At 53.3% G+C, this 19,340-nt stretch overlaps 1 protein-coding gene across 4 annotated transcripts in view; it reads left to right on the top strand.

Annotated features, from left to right (window-relative positions):
* The window catches only part of PTPRU (protein tyrosine phosphatase receptor type U), a 77,204-nt gene that overhangs the window by 37,555 nt on the left and 20,309 nt on the right, over positions 1–19,340 (top strand). For all 4 annotated transcript variants that reach the window (XM_045782227.2, XM_045782226.2, XM_087858608.1 and 1 more), the window contains exons 12-15: positions 1,168–1,441; positions 2,107–2,143; positions 2,911–3,049; positions 9,217–9,374. In XM_045782227.2, the coding sequence (XP_045638183.1) occupies positions 1,168–1,441; positions 2,107–2,143; positions 2,911–3,049; positions 9,217–9,374 (608 nt within the window). The remainder of the gene's footprint in view (positions 1–1,167; positions 1,442–2,106; positions 2,144–2,910; positions 3,050–9,216; positions 9,375–19,340) is intronic.

The following is a 19,340-nucleotide window of genomic DNA, read 5'->3' as shown; positions in this document are numbered from 1 at the left end:
TCTCTCCTTTTCCTTGTCTGCATAAGGGGGACCCTTCCAGTCAAGATTCAGTGTTGATTGTCATCACCTCCCAGCGGGGCGTGGGGCCAGCGGAGGCCTGACCTTGGCCTGGGAGATGGAGGCCGAGAGGGGCCTGGGCTGGTGTTTGCAGTGCACTAGTGACAGGGGATGAACCTCTGTGGCCCCAATCCCTGGGCACTGGGGTGATTCCCCCACAGCTCCGAAGCTCGAAAGAAACAGCTGGAGAGCCGGGAAAAGGCATCTCTACTTCCCAGAGTGCAGCTGTCAGGATGGGTGTCACACGCCAAGACGTGACCGAGGCTGTGACTAGAAATATTTGAATTTGTCAGCACTCGTTTATTTACTCTCGGCTTTGTTCCACCGAGGGTTTGGCGGAGCTCACAGCAAAAGGCCATTCAGTAAACTGATAAAAATAAATAAAACACACAAGTCGGGACCGGGAGACACATCAGAGGGAATGCAGACGAGGGAGCGCAAATCAGCTGTCAGGACCCGGAGATGACAGGCTCCGAGTTGCAGACTCGAGGCTACCTCCAGGTTGGGAGGGTACCCGGATGCAGGGTTCCTGTGGCCTCGCTTGCTTGCTCAGTGACTGTCTCCCCCACTGGAGGTCAGTTCCAGGAAGCCTGGATCCCCAGGTGCCTGTGTGGCACGGGCCCAGCGTCTGCGCTCACGCCCTTTCTGAATGAATGAATGAACACCTTGTGTCTGACCCTCATTCCTGGAGGCCCAAAGGGAGCCTTAGGTAGCCGGGGTGGAGCCCGAGGCTTCGGGGCCCCAGGTCCTGTGGCAAGCACAGGAGCTCGGGTTGAGGAGAGTCGGGTGGGGCTCTAGGGCTTGGTGCCACTGAGCAGGGCCCACGTTCTTTCCGCCTTAGTCACAGTCCTAACAGCTGAAAGGCACTGGCTGCTTCGGAAACCTGCCTCCTTGCTTACATTTAGCTGGTGGAACCGTCCTGTGATCATGCTTGCTTTACAGAGGAGGAAACTGAGGCTCAGGGAGGTTAAGAGAGTTGCCCAGTGAGTACGAGACAGAGCCGTGATTAGTCCCAGGCCAGGCCTGACCCCCAAGCCCATGCCCTTGGCCACCAGGTGGCTCTCCCTGTCCCTGGCCCGGGGGTCACCGCTCTGTCCCCTCCTCGTGCAGTGTGTACCAGGTGATCGTGGAGGAGGAGCGAGGGCGGAGGCTGCGTCGGGAGCCGGGCAGCCAGGACTGCTTCCCCGTGCCCTTGACCTTTGACGCTGCGCTGGCCCGCGGCCTGGTGCACTACTTCGGGGCAGAACTGGCGGCCAGCAGTCTGCCCGAAGCCATGCCCTTCACTGTGGGTGACAACCAGACCTATCGCGGCTTCTGGAACCCGCCGCTTGAGCCCAGGAAGTCCTACCTCATCTACTTCCAGGCAGCAAGCCACCTGAAGGGGGTGAGGGACTGGCCGGGGTTGTGATGGGGATAGGCGGGGGACACCTCGGAGCCATCTGAGCAGCCCCAGCGGAGGCTAGAGACCCTCCCCTGGCCCCGCCCCCTCTCCAGAACCCCCACCCTCCTTCCCTGAGCCTCCTGACCTCAGGTTCCTTCTCTTAGGGCATCTCCCTTTCTGAGCCTTTTCCCCATACTCTCTGACATCTAAGCACCCCCCCATCTATCCCTGCCCCCTCCCTGAGCCCTAGAGTCTGTGTCAGGCTCCTCTCTCCCCAGGGGTCCATCTCCCCATTCTGCTTTCCCCAGACCTTGAGGCCCACCACCCACCTCCTCCTGGAAGCCCTGCCCTTCTCCAGCTCCTCCCTTGGGGGGGCTCTCTCCTCCCCCGGCTCCCCTCTTAGTGAGCCCCTTGGCCACCCCCTCCCACACTGTTTCTTTCCCTGCTCTCCCGAACTCATTCCCCTTTCCTAAGTCATTGCCCTCTTTGCAGGCCCCTCCCTCCCCTCCCTGCTTCCCCTTTAGGCCTTCCTGCGGGAGGGGTGTCTCTAGTTACTGAGAGCACCGGACAAGCCCTGACTAGGCCCAAGACAAGCTCCCCAAGGATGCCCCTGGGGAGGGTTAGGTCAGGGCTGCGGTGGTGCTGAGAGCCCCCATCTTTGCCTCCAGGAGACCCGGCTGAATTGCATCCGCATCGCTAGGAAAGGTAAGCCCCCCCTGGGTTCCTTCCTGGCCTTCAGCGGTGGGTTTCTCCCCTCTGGGCACTTGGGGGGTGGGCCCTGAGCTCCCAGAGCTGTGGGAGCAGAGGAGGGTGGTCCGGCAGACCTGGGGTCAGGAAGCATTTCTTTTCCTGGTCCCCACTTGTCCCACCTGAAAGGCTCCTTCTCCCGGCCTGGACAGTAGAGCTAACCTCTTTTTCTCTTGTCATGGTCACAGAAGTGGCTTTGGCAGGGGCCTGGGACAGGTCTGTGGAGGGCGAGCCATTATGGTTGGGTCATGGGGCTGATGGCACTGGGCGCTGGTTCTGGGTTCTGTATCTGCCCCCTTTGTTGTGGTGGGGGAGAGCTGGACTGCAGTGTAGATAGGGAGTGTGGTTGGTCCCCCATCCTGAGATGCCCTCAGCGGGCCCTAGGTGTGTGCTTCTCTCCCCCCATTGCCTCTCAGGAGGGCAGGAGGGTGAGTCTGAAGGCCCTAGGCATCCTCCATCCCCTGTCCACTGAAGGATGGGAGGATCTGAGAAAGTAGAGAGGAAAGGGGAGCTCTTCCTGGTGGGATCCACGGGGGTGCAGAAGTTATAAGGATGGTGAGGGGGCAGATGAGACTGAAAGGCTGCCTCTGAGCTGAGGACGGGGTGGGGGTCGTTGTCTTTGTGCACATGTGTTAGTGTATTCCTAGGGACTCAGACCCTTGCAGGCAGTGGGTAGGTGGTCCCTATCTCCCCTCTGACCGTTTGTCCCGCTTTATTCTCCCCAGCTGCCTGTAAGGAAAGCAAGCGACCCCTGGAGGTGTCCCAGAGATCGGAGGAGATGGGGCTCATCCTGGGCATCTGTGCGGGGGGACTTGCTGTCCTCATCCTTCTCCTGGGGGCCATCATTATCATCATCCGTAAGGGGTGAGTGAGGCCGGTGCCGTGACTCACCCAAGGCTCCCTCCGAAGCCTGGTGGGCACAGAGGAGCAGTGGCTGGGGCCTGGGAGGGCGGCTGCCTGGTGAGTGTGGAGGGCTGCCAGCCTGGGCATCTGGCCTGAGCATGGGCCCAAGCCAGGCAACGGGAAGCCAGAGCCTCTGCAAATGAACCTGGGCTGGAGCGGCTTGGCTGGTGCCAGGTTCCACTGTCCAGGGAAGGGCGCTCCGTGCCTGCTGCCAAGGAGCTGTGCTGGAAGTGGGCACTGCCCTCCTGCGTCTGCTGGGCTGTTCCAAGGGGGAGGGTGTGGAGGTAACCTGACTTTGAACCTCCAGCCCCCTGCGGACCTTCTGCCAACTTGTCTGCCCTGACCACGGGGTCGTGGTGCTGACCCTGAGCAGTGGGGTGGTGCTCACTCCCCTTCACGCCAAGGACCCTGAACCATGGTTCTTCCTGGGCCCTGTCTTCCCTGGGGCTCAGCTGGCCCTGGACCCTGTTACTGTTGATCCGTGTGGAGTCCTCCTGGGCCTATGACTCAGAGGAGACCTCGCTCCTGCCCCTCCCACCCCCCTGGCCTCCAAGGTCTGGCGTGTTTCTGAGGGGTGCCTTTCCTAGGGCATTTTGCAGTGAGCAGCATGCGTCCTGGCACCTCTTAGAATCCAGAACTTAGAATTTCAGAGTTTCAGAAATTCAGGATTTGAGAATCTCAGAGTTTAGAATTGTAGAGGCTCAGAGCCCAGAAGGTGAGAGCTGCCTGGTAGTTCAAGGGCATCTAGTCTAGTGGTTTTCAAATCGTCTTAAAGCAACAGAACCTGTTTTCAAAACACCAAATAAACCTCCCCTGGGAGGCCCAGCACATGGAGCAGACGAAGGCCGAGCCTCTGGTTAGAGCAGGGGTGGAGGCTTCTGAGACCACGCTGGCTCCCCACACGCCTTCTTCCCCTCCCCCTCCCTTCATTCCCCACCGGGCAGCCCCAGGACACTGGTCCAAGCACATTAACTGAAGGATGGAGATGTTGAGGCCCCAAGGGGCGTATGGACCTGCCCGAGGTCACCCAGGGAGCCCTGTCCGCACCTGCCCTGTCCCTGCCTGGGCTCTGCACAGCTGCTTCTGGGCTGGTGCTGGATCTCAGGGCTGCCAGGAGCAGATAAGTAGGATCAAGGGGGATGAAGAGAACTGGCCAGGGCTGCCTTTCCTGAGGCCAGGCACTGGCAGAGAGAGACTCTCCCAGAGGGTCTGGGGATAGGATGTGCCAGCCAGGTGGGGTTGGCCTGTCCAGGGCATGAAGCTGATTTTTCCCTTCTTTAGTCCCCACACAACTTGAGATAAACTGCATCATTTAACGAGTATTACTGTGTGCCCAGGGCTTTACACACACCATCCATTAGATCATTAGTTATTGAGCACCTACTGTGTGCCAGGCACTGTTCTAGCAGTCAGGGTACACCAGCGAACATTTCCTTCTTGGATCCTGACCCATGAAGCAGGTCTGAGCCTTTTCTCACAGATGAGGAAACTGTAACTGAGCGGCTTGACCATGTCACTCTGCTGGTAAGTGACAGGGGCTGGTTTGAATCCAGTCCTGACTACAAAACCCGTGCTCCTTAGGGCTGGGGATGTGAAGGGCCTCACCACGGCTATCGCACAGGAAGTACCCAGAATTAGCAAGTTCCTGTCCTCCTCCCCTGCGGGGGACCTGGAAGTTAACTCTGGGGTGGGATGGGGTGGGGTGGGGAGTGAGGCAGATGGTGAGGGCTGTAGGGGAGTGGTCAGATTTTGGGGGGTTGCAGGTAGTATTTGAGGCCTTAGAAATCTGCCCTCAAGGAGAGAGGATTGGCCAAGCGGAGGGTCTCACCTCTGCAGGGAGCACTGGGCCCAGGAGAAGATGGACCAGAGATGCTGCTGGAGCCTCGCTAGGAAAGCCTGCAGTCTACACAACTGCTACCCCATAAACCCTTCCAGGCTAACCTGAAGCCCCCAGGATCCCCCCAGGCTCACCCATTCCCTCCCTTCCTTCCTTCCTTCCTTCCTTCCTTCCTTCCTTCCTTCCTTCCTTCCTTCCTTCCTTCCTTCCTTCCTTCCTTCCTCTAAAAGCCATTCAGTCCCATTCTCTAGCGCCTCATTGCATCCCCCTAAATCCTGTTCTGGCCTTCAGGGTCCACTGTGCTCCTCAGGGCTCCCCTGGTCTGCATTGCGGGGTTTAGGGGACAGAGCAGGTCTGGCAGTGATGGAGGTCATGGGCAGGTCAGGAGGTTGCTGAGGGACGCTGATACCCAGTGGCCACCCGATGCATCCTTGTCGGAGGAAGGAGGTGGCCTGGGGCGGGAGCGGTTGTGGGAGACGCTGGGTGGGGGCCAGGCCAGGCGGAGGGCAGTCAGGCTTCCCATCCTGCCTTGCCAGGGTGGACAATGAGCCTGGATGCTTCTGCGCTGGGGGAACTCCCAGGCCCCCCAGGCCCCCCGGGCCGGGTGTAGCTCTGGTTCTGCTTCCAGACTCCCATCCTTCTCCTTTGTAGTACTTTCTTCTCCCTGCACTTTTACTTACTTGGAGTGCTTGGCTCAATTGTTTTTCTTCCCTGCTGTCCTGTTGGCTGTGCATCCCCAGGCCCTGGCCCCGTGGAGTGGGGTCCTCCCGCACCTCCCCCTCCCCCGGCTCCCAGCTCCGCAGGGGGAGGCAGGCAGGGTGGAGCTGGGCTGACAGTGGCCCCTTGGGCGGGGTCATTATTACTCACCCGTTTGGAGGAGGATATGGACGCTCATAGAGCTGGAGTTCTTTTATTTATTTTCCCTCTTTATTGATTACTCAATTCAATGAAATATTTATTGGGGGATTGCCATGTCTTGGGCGCTGTCCTGGGCCCTGGGAACCGGCAGGAGGCAAAGGAGACAAGAATACTGCCCTTTGTAGGTAGTGTGGAGCCTGGCATTAAACCAGAAACAGGACAAATGGGTAATTACAGATTATGAAAAGAACAGGTTGCTGGGGTGGGGGGCAGAGACGACTCTCTGGGACTCAGCTTCCCCACCTGCGAAGTGGGGTCAGACTCAAGCTATGCTTTGGGTGCCCGGAGGGGGTGGCCCGGCTCCTTTGATGGACCCCACACTTGGGGGCAGTCTGGGACGGGGCGGGCAGGCCTCCCCTTTGCCCTGGAGTCCAGCTGGAGCCCTCTCCACCTCCCCCACCCCCAACCCCCAGCCAGGGTCCCCTCCCAGGCACAGGTGTACGCAGAGGGCTGACCCCTCAGGGGCAGAGGGGCCTGCAGGGGTGAGTGGCATTGGGACTGAGGGGGTGGAGCTGTAGGGGAGAGCGAGTCACTTGTGAGCATGTGAGGGAGGGTGTCTGTGTGTGAGTGTGTATCCACACGTGTGTGTCTGTGTGTGAATGTGCAAGTGTGTGTATGTCTCTCTCCGTGTGTGTGTGTGTGACTGTTCGAAAGCTCTGCTTCCCCAGGCCCTTTCCCCACCTCCTCCTCCCTCCAGCAGCAGGCTTGGGGAAGGTTCTGGAAGGGGCCTCGGGTCTTGGTTTTCAACGACTGAGCCTAGCCAGCCCTTGGGACAAGGAAGGTCCTCCTGACCTGTCCAGCCCCTGGCCAGCGCCCTCCCCAGCACAGAAAGCAGCAGGCCCCTCCCTGCCGGCTGGGTGCTGCCCTCGGCCCACCTTGTGGCAGGACCACGGGCCCAACTGTGCTGTTCTCTTTGCACGCTGCCAGGAGGGACCACTACGCCTACTCCTACTACCCGTAAGTAGCCCCGGCCTAGCCCCTTGGGCCCTGTGTCGTCCTCCTCGTGTGGAGGACCTTGCGCAGGACCCTCTCTGGGGTCCACAGCCGTGCACTGTGTGTGCGTGTCAGGGGCGGGCCCGTCCCCACCCTGGCAGCTGTCCCCCGGGTGCATACAGCTCTCAGGTCAGCAGGAGCCCCTTCTCTGGCTGGGCGGCCCCAGGCTTTTCAGACCCACCATTTCTGGGCACTTCCTCTGGGCTCAGACCCTGAGAAACACGCACTGTGATCCCTCCCGTGTTACTGACGAGGAGACGGAGGCTCAGAGAGGTGAAGGGACTGGTCAGAGGTCACAGGAAGTCCAGAGCTGGGGTTACCACCCAGGCCCCGTCTGACTCCCTGGTCTCCTGATGGTACTCTGTGTTCCGCCTCTGCCTTCTCTGATTCTACAAGCCTTCCAGAACATTCCCTGCACCTGTGCCCGTTCTCCCTCCTCGCAGACCAGGCTCAGGTGGCCCCAGGACAGCCCGAGGACGGGGGTCTCTCACCTCGTCCTCCTGGACCCTCTACTTGCATCCACGTCATCCAGTGTCGCACCGGCTTTTCCAGCAACCGCGCCCCCGTCAGCTCAGGGGGGGCCTCCAGCAGGACTTTTCCAGGAATCGTGGACAAGACAGTTGTCCCGCCCTCTCTACTGTGCAGTTCATGTTTGACCCTAAATGCAGAACTTGTCCAAGTGTCCGCTCACACGCTGTCTGCCGACTCTCACCCTGAGGTCCGCTGGCGGCCGGCGGTGCTCGCCGTCCCTCCGGCTTCTGTCTTCTGTGGAGCTGGGGCGCTGCTGTTTGTGGTTCTTCTTCCAAGTGAACCGGGAGGCCTGGGCAGGGAGCGGAGTCCTGGGGTGCACCCCTGGAGACCGCCTTCTAGGCACAGCGTGACTGCTGTCCTCTGTCCACGGCCCTCTGTCTGTCCTCTCTGTGGCTTGCTGGTGTCTGCCTGTCCCTCCCTCTCTGTCCCCTTCCCCATCTCTCCTTGTCATGGTCCCTTTATTGTCTCTCCTTCTCCCTGTCCTCCTTCTCTTATCTTCCTGATTCCCTTGTTCCCTCCTCACCTCCCTCTCCTTCCTCCTGCCCCCTCCCTTCTTTCTTATGTTGATGGTCAAGCCCACAGCCACAGAGGCTTCTTTTCATGGGCCCACAAAGCAGTCCTTGGCTGTGCCCTGGGCCATGGTGAGGGTGATGCCCAGAGCTTGGCGGTAGGGGTCACCCCGTCTTCCCCTGCCCCAGACAGTTCTTGAACTAGGACGGACTGATTAGAATTTGCCAGTCTGGGACGATCCCTTCCTTAGCCTCTTTATCTCCACCGATGGTCAAAGTTCCTGAGCCCTCTTAACCTGCAAGTCCTCTCTTGAGACTACCCCACATCCTGCATGCTGTAGGGCCCCGCAGGGTGAATGACTAAATTATCCTGAGCCCTCCTCCCTGTGATTGGGGCCCTGGCTCTGCTTCCGTCTCAAAACAGGTCCCAAGTCATTCCCTCTGCCTTTCGCTCAGCCCCTCAGTCATGGAGCTGTCCCCCCTCTTCTTCCCCCTTCTCTCCAAATCTTCTGGGGTCACAAACTGCCATCCTCCTCTGTAGAGCTGGGCTGGAGGCCTGGGCTGTGCAGGGCCCTTGTCTAGGGGCCTTTTCCCAAGGCCTCTCAGGAGGGACTGGGCCTCTTGCTTTCTGCCTCCGCTGCTTCCAGTGGCTGGATGGACTGGTGGGTCTTGGCAGGAATATGGACCTTGTATGGATCTCTTTACACGTCTCATGTGGCCCATGGTGGGACCATCTGGGGGTTCTGCGGATAGGAAGAAGCCAGTTGGAGCTCGTTCCCTGCCTAGAGGAAGACTCCAGAGCACTGGCTGAGCAGCGGCCAGACTCTCTGCCATGAAGGAGAAGCGTAGTGCACCCCCATTGTAGGGAAAAGGGGTTCTCAGGTCATATGTTCGGTGAGGACGGGGGAAGGGAGGATGGCTCTGGGGGATGGGGGAAAGGAGGAGGGCGAGCTGGGGCTGGAGCTGGGGCAGTCATCTTCCTCGTTTGGATGGGGTGACTCCTGTGATACCCAAATAGTCCCAGAGCGACTATCATTCCCATTTCCTGAGCCCTCCAGGCCAGTGACGGGGGCCAGGGCCCAGCCTGAGGCCACTGGACTTCATCCCTTGTTCTCAGCAAAGGTCCCCAGGACAGGGACTCTGCCCAGTCCCTTGTGGGGGAGGCTGCAGCTCTGGGTTTGCTGAGCAAAGGATAGAGGCAGAGCCCTCTCAGTATTTAGAGATGCTTCTAGAATGCCTCCTGGCCTCAAGGCCCCCTGATGGTGGGGCCTCCCCACCCACCCCTGGGCATTGTCCTGCCCAGCTCAGCATCCATGTCTCTTGTCGACCCCTCTCTGCAGGAAGCCGGTGAACATGACCAAGGCTACTGTCAACTACCGCCAGGAGAAGACCCACATGATGAGTGCCGTGGACCGGAGCTTCACGGACCAGAGCACCCTGCAGGAGGACGAGCGGCTGGGCCTCTCCTTCATGGACACCCATGGCTATAGCCCCCGAGGTGAGTGCCTGGCCTGCCCGCCCTTCCCCGTGGCTCTGGGATTCCACACCTGAGCCAGGAGGACTGAGCCCCTCCGATGAGTTCTGTAGCACCCTAGAGCCAAAACGAAACATCGGTCATGCTCCCGCTGGGTGCCAGCCCTGGCGCTGGCAATGCCGGAGAGGCATGGGTATTACTTTTGCCCTGGGGGACCTTTAGGAAAATGGAGGACTTCGACAGAGACTCATAGTGGAGGCATGCGACGTCCCATGTTGATTGTGGGAAGGGCTCCGGGGACTCAGAGAAAAGAGTGACGCTGTGTGATCAGAGGGGACCAGATCCATCTCCAGCCGGTTGAGCAGCTGCTGTGGGAGAGGCAGGGGACCGGTGGCTAAGAAGGATGGCTCTGGAGTCAGACAGACCTGGGTTTGCATCTCAGTTTCCCCTTAGCTGTGTGAGCTGGGGCAAGCTGCTTAACCTCTCTGGATGTCTGCTTCCTCAGGTACAAAATGGGGCTAGTGATCATCTCTGCTGGTAGGTCTGCTGGAAGACTAGGTTGGCTATTACGTGTATGCGTGTCGTCAGTGCCGTGGCCCGCATGCCGGCAGAAGGCGGTGGATCAGCCGAATGTACTCGGAGCTTGTCATAAATCACTGCCTCACTCATCTTTTTATTCTCTTTAGTGATGATTTGTACAAGACAAAGTATGTAGTGTTTCTGGAAGTCATGCAGTGATAATACAACAAACACCGGGATGCTGTCTGGGTGTCCCTCCCAAAGAATATGCCCTGCACCCCTCTTATGCATCAACACCCCCCTGAAATTTGTGTCTGTAATTTCCTTACCGTTCGGGGCGTAGTTTTACCCTGTGTCCATGCAGCCCCACACAGTGCGTTCTGTCACTTGGCTCGTGTCTGAGCTTTATACAAATGCGGTCACACGGTTCCTCCGCTCCGCGCTGTGTTTCTCATCTTTGCCCAGGTGGATGGTTCGCTGTTTTCTTTTGTTTTCTCTGACTTGTCGTTTTCCGTTATATGAATGTATCGCGATTGATTTCTCCTCCTGCCATCCAGCGACATCTGATTTGCTTCCACTTTTCTGGTTATTACAAACGAGGCTGCTCTGAATGTTCTGGAATGGATCTCCAGCTGCATCCGCACAGCAGATCAGAGACGGAGAGCAGCCGGGTTGCGGAGCGAGCCTGCTCCCCTTTGGAAGACAGTGACGAGCTGTGTCCCAGAGTGGCTTTGCCTGTGCTCACGGCCAGCAGCAGCGAGTGCGAGCTTCTGCTCTCCCCGGCAAGCTCAGAATTTGCCAGGCTTCTTCACTTTTGCCAAACTAGTTTGTATAAAATGGTAATTCTCTAGAGTCTTAATTTGCATTTCTCTGATTACTAATGAGGTTGAGCATATTTTCGAATCATTATTGGCCATTCAGCGTTCTTCTTCCATGAAATGCCTGTTCATGCCTTTTACCTAATTTTCTATTAGGTTTTCTGTTGCTTTCTTAGTGGTTTTTAGGAGTTCTTTATATATTTAGGATGATAATCACTTTTCACTTATGAATTGCAAATATCTTCTCTCAATTTCTGGCTCATCTCTGCAGGTTATTTTTAGTGTCTTTGAAGGAACAAGTTTTTATTTTAATTTAGTCAAGTTCATCAGTCTTTTCCTTTCTGATTTCTACTTTTTGTGTTTTCTTCGAGAATGCTTCCTTTGCAGGGTCATAAAATATTTTTTACTTTTTTCTAAGCCTTTTTATATTTTGCATTGCACATTTCAATCTTCACCCGTCTGTGATTGATTTTTGTGTGTCATGGGAATGAAGGATTTTCTTTTTTTATATTTTCTTTTCTTTTTAAAATTTTTTCTGTAGTAACTCCTGTCCCAGCTTCTGTTACAGTTTGTATTTTCACCACTGATTGTGGACCCACCCTCATCAGAGATCATGCTTCCATTTATTTGGGGATTGTCTTTTGGCTCCTTGTTCTCTTTGATTGGCCACTTTGGTGATTCCGATGTCTGTCCATACCTGATTGCCTCATTAGTAGAGTTATCTAAATCTTGTATCTGGTACATCAAGTTCTTCCGGCTTTGCTCCTCTTCAGGGGTGTCTTGACTGTATTTGTCCTTCTCATGCATTTCATTTCATTTCATTTCATTTATTTCATTTCATTTTATCTATTTATTTAGAGAGAGAGAGATTGCGTGCAAGCGGGGCGGGGAAAGGGTAGATGGACAGGGAAAGAGAGGATTTTTTTTTTTAAGATTTTATTTATGTATTTGAGAGAGAGAGAGAGAGTATGAGCGGGGTAAGGGGCAGAGGGAGAAGCAGGCTCTCCACTGAGCAGGGGGCCCGATGTGGGGCTCGACCCCAGGACCCTGAGATCATGACCTGAGCTGAAGACAGATGCTCAACCGACTGAGCCTCCCAGGTGCCCCGGGAAAGAGAATCTTTTTTTTTTTTTATTAATGATTTTTTATTATATTATGTTAGTCACCATACAGTACATCCTGGTTTCCGATGTAAGGCTCGATGATTCATTAGTTGCGTATAACACCCAGTGCACCATGCAATACGTGCCCTCCTTACTACCCATCACCGGTCTATCCCATTCCCCCCTCCCCCTCCCCTCTGAGGCCCTCAGTTTGTTTCTCATAGTCCATAGTCTCTCATGTTTCATTCCCCCTTCTGATTACCCCCCCTTTCTTTATCCCTTTCTTCTCCTACCGATCATCCTAGTTCTTATGTTCCATAGATGAGAGAAATCATATAATAGTTGTCTTTCTCTGCTTGACTTATTTCACTTAGCATTATCTCCTCCAGTGCCGTCCATGTTGCAGCAAATGTTGAGAACTCGTTCTTTCTGATAGCTGAGTAATATTCCGTTGTATATTTGGACCACAACTTCTTAATCCGGGAAAGAGAATCTTAAGCAGGCTCCATGCTCAGCGTGGAGCCTGATGTGGGGCTTGATCTCACCACCCTGAGATCATGACCTGAGCCAAAATCAAGAGTTGGATGCTTAACCGACTGAGCCACCCCGGTGCCCCTCTCTCTCATACATTTCAGAATCATCTTTTCAAGTTACTCGGAAAACTTTTTGGGTGGATTTGTATTAAATGTTTAGATCAATTTGGGGAGAACTGACATCTTAGGAATTGTCTTCGCATCCCCGGGGGGATGTCTATCACCCTATGTATTTAGGTCTTGAGTGTCTTTCAGTAAATTTCTCCATAAAATTTTGCACATCTTTTGTTAGGTGTACCCTCGGGTCCCTTGTATTTTTGATTTCCATTGCAAATGGTACGTTGTGTGGGTGTGTGTGGTAAAATACACGTAATGTAGAATTTACCATCTAAACTGTTCTTAAGTGTGCAGTGGGGGGGGGTATTAAACACATGCATAACAGGCGACCATCACCATCATCCAACCCCATAGCTGTTCCCCTTGCGAAACTGAAACTCTGTCCCACAGAGCAGTAACTCCCCATCCCTGCCTCTTCCCAGCCCCTGGCAACCACCGTTCTCCTTGCCGTGTCTGTGAATTCAACTACTCTAATTATCTCATATACATGGAATCACAGAGCATTTGTCTTTCTGTGACTGGCTTATGTCACTTAGCTGAATATTTTCAAGCTTCTTTCATCCTCGAGCATCTTTCAGAATTTTCTTCCTTTTTAAGGCTGATGAATATTCCATGGCATGTATGTACCGCGTTTTGCTTATTCATACATTCACCCACGGACGCATAGGTGGCTTCCGTGTTTTAGTTATTGTGAAGAATGCTGTTGTGAACATGGGTGCACACACATCTGTTCGAGACCCTGATTCAGTTCTTTTGGGTACACACTGATAAGTGGAATTGCTGCATCATATGCTAATTCTATTTTTAATCTTTTGAGCAACCACCGGACTGTTTTCCACAGTGGCCGTACCGCCTGACAGTCCCTCCAACAGTGCATGGATATCCTTGTAACAGTGGTTATTTTCTGTTTGTTTTGTTTTTGTTTTTGATAGGAAACATTTCAGTGGGCGTGAGGGAGTCTCTCACTGAAGGTTTGGTCTGCATTTCTCTAATGATGAATGATGTCACGTTGGCCAGGTGCCATTTGTGTATCGTCTTTGGAGAAGTATCTATTCAAGCCCTTTGCCCATTTTTGAATTGGTTTTTTTGTTTTTTGCTGTAGAGTTTTAGAAGTTCTCTCTCGACTCTAGATATTAATCTCTTATCAGATACATGATTTGCAAATATTTTCTCCTCTTCTACGGATTGCCTTTTTACTCTGTGGGTTGTGTCTTTTGATGCACAAAATTTTAAAAATTTTCATGAGGCCCCATTTGTCTATTTTTTTCTCTTGTTGCTTGTGTTTTTGGCATCATAGCCAAGAAATCACTGTCAAATCCTATGTCATGGAGTTTTTGCCCTGTGTTTTCTTCTAAAAGTTTTTTTAAATTAATTTTTAAAAACAATTATTATTTTTTTAGAGATAGAGAGCACGTGAGTGAGGGTGGTGGAGGGGCAGTGGGAGAGGGAGAGAGAATCTCAAGCAGGCTCCATGCTCAGTGCAGAGCCCGACATGGGGCTCGTTCTCATGACCCTGAGATCATGACCTGAGCCGAAATCAAGAGTTGGACGGACACTCAACCAACTGAGCCACCCAGGTGCCCCTCTTCGAAGAGTTTTAGAGTGTTAGGTCTTACATCGAGGTCGTTGATCTGGATTGAGTTAACTTTTGTGTATGGTGTGAGGTAAGGGTCCAACTCCATTTTTTTGCATGTGGATGTCCAGTTTTCCCAACACAAATGGTACACTTTTAAAATATTGCATTTCTAATTATTGCTTATATTGAGAAATATAGTTGATTTTTTTGTGTATATTTTGATCTTATATCCCTAGTCCTTGATAACCTTATTTATTAATTTTCGTTTGTTTGTAGAATCTTTCAGGTTTTCTAAGTATGATCAGAGGATCTATAAATACGGACAGTTCTGTTTCTTCTGTTTCATTTCCCTTTTTTTTTTTTCCTTGTCTTTCTGCGTGGCACCGGCTCGGACCTCCAGCACTGGGTTGGATGGAAGTGGTAATAGCAAAAATCCTTGTCTTGTTTTCCTGGTTTTAAAAGGAATGCTTCTAACATTAAACACTGAGAATGAAGTTTGCTACAGTTTTTGGTAGAAATGTTTTATCTGGTTAACAAAGTTCTTTTCAGTTTTTAGTTTGCTAAGAGGTTTTATTTAAATGAGCATTAAACTTAATATATAGTTGTTGTCAACAAGGTGAGTGACATTTTCAGATTTTCTAAAGTTAAAATAACCTTCAGTGCCTGGGGTAAATTCAGCTTGGTCATGATGCAGTATATTTTTTATGTCTTGTTGGACTCAGTGTAGGTATAATATTGTTCAAGATTTCAAAGCTGTGTTCAAGAGCGGGATTGGCCCATGATTTTTTCTTTTTTTGTGCTATCCTTGTCTGGTTTCTGGTATCAATGAGGTCTCTTCTCTTTTTTCCTTATTATGATAGATTGGAATAATTGACACCTTGAGAGTTTGGTGGAATTCACCTGTAAAACAATCTCTTTCTGTTGTTTTCTTGATGGAAAAATTTTAAACTTGTAATTCAGTTTACTTAAAAGAGTAAAGGACTATTGAGACTTTCCAATTTTTTTCAAGCCATTTGTAGTAAGTTATTTGTTGTCTAGGAATTTGTCCGTTTCATTTAGGTTTTCAAATTCACCGACATGCCCTTATTTATCATGATCTTCGTGATCTCCCTCATTAAATTTTCTCCCCTCCCTCATTAAATAATCTCCCCCGCCTACAGGGTAGCTATTATCAACTCATCTTACAAATGAGGAAGCAGAGAGGAAACAGAGAGGCTCAGAGAGGGGAAGTCACTTGTCAAACAGGCAGAAAGTGGCAGAGCCAAGACTTAAAGGCAGGTCTTACTGAGTTGCAAACAGCTGTTTCTACTGTCTCATGCTAGGCCTCCAGGGAGGCATGGGCAGGATTTGGACAGGCAGAGATGGGAAAGGAAGGGCATGCACGGGCGAGGGAACAGCCTGTGCAGGTGAATTGGGCGGGAAACTCCAGTGGGCGGTGGGGAGAGTGGGAGGTGGGGACAGTGTGGGCGCATGCCCTGCTGCTGAGTCGTCTGGAAAGATCCAGAGAGGCAGGATGCATGGGCTCTACCCCAGTTGCTGACAGCTGGGGAGACATGGCCTAGGGAAGATAGGCCCAGGCTAATTGCCATGGGGATGGTGGGAGCAATGAATGCTGCCAGAGGTTCGAGAAGATGCGCCTTTGGGCAGAGGCGGTCAGGGTTTGGGCTGCGCTGGACAAGATGTGGCGCTGGTGAGGAGGGAGTGGGAACCACGGGCACACTGTGGGGTACGGCGAAGGTGTGGTCAGGAGACTGGGGCCACGGGTCAGCCCCTTTTATCTCCCCCCACGCCCCACGCTGGTCCAGCTTCCACTTCCTTTGTTGCTTTCCAAACAGAGGAGCCCAGATTTTTGTGGTGGGGAACAGAAAGCCACGAATTTTACACCGGGGACTTATCATGCTGAGTAAATGGTGGCAGGCTGGCCTCGAGGAAGACGGCTGGGATGTTCCCAGCATGTGGGAAGGGGCCCCCGTTGTGTCTGAAATTCTGCCTGTGAAAACCCTCAACCCCTTCTGAGCCCTGTCCATCTGGAGCTCTTGACCCCTGGGGGTGCCAGTGGGTTCCGCCTGCCAAATGGTTTGTCAAATAACTGCCAGGTTCTTTTCCTCTACTCAACTTCTCCTTTATCAGGAAGAAAGATACAGGGAAGGTAGGGTAGACAACAGGGCCCCAGAGTCCGATGGGCCAGTGCTTACATCATAGGAATAGTCTAAGGATTAAGTGACCTAAGTATCATGCCCCGCATAGGAAAGTGCTTGATATGTAAGATATTATTAGCTATTATTACAAGCTATGTTTCTTTAAAGTAATTTCCTAATTGCACTGGGGAAGGAAAAGTCTGGAGTGCTACTAGATCATATAACTGGGGGCCTGTTTTCATCTGAGGTGGATGGGAATTGGGAAAAGGGCCCATCTTTGAGGAAGGTCTGAAGATTTTCATTTTCAGATGGGGAAACTGAGGCCCAGAGAGGTCAAGTGACTTGACTCAGAATTTGAATTCAGGTCTCTCTGACCCCAGACCCAGTGTTACTTTTCCCCCCCTCTGGGCCTCAGCCCTCCCTCCCAAAACTATAGCTGTCCAGTGGTTGCAGAAGATGTCCCACAATCATGATGGAGCTGGGGAGAGTCTGGAAGAAGCCCCAGGTGGCAACCTTGAAGCTGAGAGCTGGCTCTCACCTTCCTTCCTCTCTTCCTCCAAGCTGGTCCTTGGGGTGGGGGTGGGGCGTGGGAGGGGGCGAGGCTGTGTCTCACATCCCACAGGGGAATTCACGCACAAGGAGAGTAGAGACCTGTCTTCTCTGGGCCCAGGAAGTGGAAGAGCCTCTTGGCAACATCATTGCTCATCACCCTGTTGTCTTCTGGTGGTCTTTGGTTTTTTTTTTTAAAGATTTTATTTACTTACTTGAGAGAGAGAGCGCTAGAGAGAGAGAGAGCGGGGGGGGGGGGTGTTGTACAGGGGAGCAGAGGGAGAGGGAGAAGCAGACTCCCCATCAAGCAGGGAGCCCGACACAGGGCTTAATCCCAGGAACCCAGGACTGTGACCTGCGCTGAAGGCAGACACTTAACCGACTGAGCCACCCAGGGGCCCCTCCCGGTGGTCTTTGTGGAACATCTTATGTCCTTCTTGGGCTCAGACAGAAGCCCAGGATTCGGCTGTGGCTTGCCATCAGGACCCCGACCAGGTGGGATTTTTTGCTTGTGTTCAGCCATTGCAAGCTGATTCCGTGTGTACTGTGAGGCTGCCTCAGGGCTGACCCTTCAGGTCCTCAGCGATGGGCTGTTGGATTCCCCATACCCTCCCTTGCCCCTTTCTCCACGTGGAGGGCCCTCCAGGGAGCTGTCGGCGTGGCTTCCACAAAGAGCGCTGGGACCCCTGCGTCGCCCAGTGTGTCGAGCCAGCAGATAGCCTCTGTGTTGAAACCCTTGTGCTTGTGCATTTCTTGTACACGTTCTTCAGAATTGTCAGGTCCTGAACCAGGATCCTGCAGTGGAGAAGGACCAAGGAAGGAAGGCCCCCTCGGGTCAGCCAGCTGCCCTGGCTCTCTGGGACTGGTGACGTCCACAGCCCCATCTGCAGGTGCTCGCCACGGGCCGGGCACCGGGCTGGGTGCTTTATATACATTATCTTATTTAATGTTTGTATCATCACATGGGAGAATAACAGTTTTTGTCTTCCCTTGACACATGAAGAGGGAGGTTTAGGGAGAGTAAGTAACATCCCCAGCGTCCCATGCAGAGCTGAGATTTGATCTCAGGCCTGTCTGACTCCAGAGCCTGTGTCTTAATCACCACAATCATCCCTGTTTTCCCCTGAGGATGTTTCAGGAAACAAACGAAAAAAGCTCTCCGTGCTGAGAGACGGTGGTGAAACATTGCTGTTTCTACTCAACTCTTGGAGATTGAAAATGCACACTAATTTGTAGGAAGCCCTGGGAGGTCTAATAGGGAAAAAACATACTTCTTTTGGTTTCAACCAGAATTTCACAGATTCCTTTAAAACAGAGAACCCCTCCTCATCTTCCTTCTCTTCTCCTTTTTAATGGAATAGCACTTAGTCATCTGTCATGATTGGTGTTTTCTGGAATGCACGTTCTCAACCACTACATTAGGCAAGTCTCTCTTCTTTGGGCCTCAGTTTCTCCATGTGAAGAATTAAGGGCTTGGGGTATCTGGCCACAGTGGTGTAACTGACACGTGACTGGCCCTCCAGCTGTCAGAAACTAGAAAATCTGGATCAACTGTGAAGGAACTGTCTTCAGACTTTGGGTAACAGGTAGCTCAGGACTGATTCCCAAGAGAAGAGGAACAGATGAGGTGGGCTGTGCCATTGCACTGCCTGTCTGCCTGGAGGTGGTTTTCAAACTGTGGCACAGGGAACCCAAGCAGGGTACAGAAGTCCCCCTGATTGGAAGAGCCAGGGCTTGGAGTCCTGGGGAGTTGAGCAGCACAGGAGTCTGTCCTGGTGTCATGAATTCATTCTGTCAGCCATGAGTAGGAGTCAGAGGCCAGGCACTGGAGAAGTTTCCCTAAGAAGGCTCATTCCAGCTGAGGTCTGAAGGATGGATAGGAGTTCACCAGGCAAACACAGAAAGAGAAGGGTGTTGGAGGTGGTGGAAGGGAGGGGGCTGGCACCTGGGTCCCATTGGGGGTTTCCCCCCTGCCCCTGCCAGCTCGGACCTGGGCAGAGAAGAGCCCTGAGAAATGTGGAGGGCTGGCCTTGACTGAGCCCCTGCATCGTACCCAGGACAGGAGGAGAGAAATGAGTGTTAAGTGTGTGAGGGCGAGTGTCCAGAGGCGGGTGTGACTGGGTGGGGCACTTTGCTCTGTCCCAGGGCCTGATCTGGGGGACCAGGGTGGGGATGCTGACCAGAAGAGCGGGGAGCAGGGAGCAGGTGCGCCTGGAGGGAGGGGCTAGTTTTCCGTGTGTGTGTGTGTGTGTGTGTGTGTGTGTGTGTGTGTGTGTGTGTGTCACTGTGAACCTCTCGACCTGCTCCCCCATTGGCTGAGGCGCCGCACGGGCTGACAATGGAAATGCTTGCGCAGGAGAAACGCTACTATTCAGGTGCCTCCCGTTAATCTGTGGAGGGGGTGGTGGCAGCAGCTAATTTCGGGATTTGCTTGTCTTTGAATGGGGGTAATTACTGGGAGTTGCCAATTGTTCCAGATTGTTCTCTGGAAGAGAGGGAGAAGGGGGAGCGGCTCTCATGGGCTCTGCTGAGCGCTGCCCCCTGCAGGCAGTGCGGCAAAGTTACAAAGGGGTGGTCCAGGCTGGGGAGCAACAGGATGGAGTCAGGGGACCCCAGGATCACAGCAGGGCCAGAAGG

This window comes from Ursus americanus, chromosome 33 (genome assembly GCF_024610735.1).
Source record: "Ursus americanus isolate L20-20 chromosome 33, mUrsAme1.1.p, whole genome shotgun sequence".
NCBI classification, from domain to species: domain Eukaryota; kingdom Metazoa; phylum Chordata; class Mammalia; order Carnivora; family Ursidae; genus Ursus; species Ursus americanus.
This window is presented reverse-complemented; position numbering and strand designations above follow the sequence as displayed.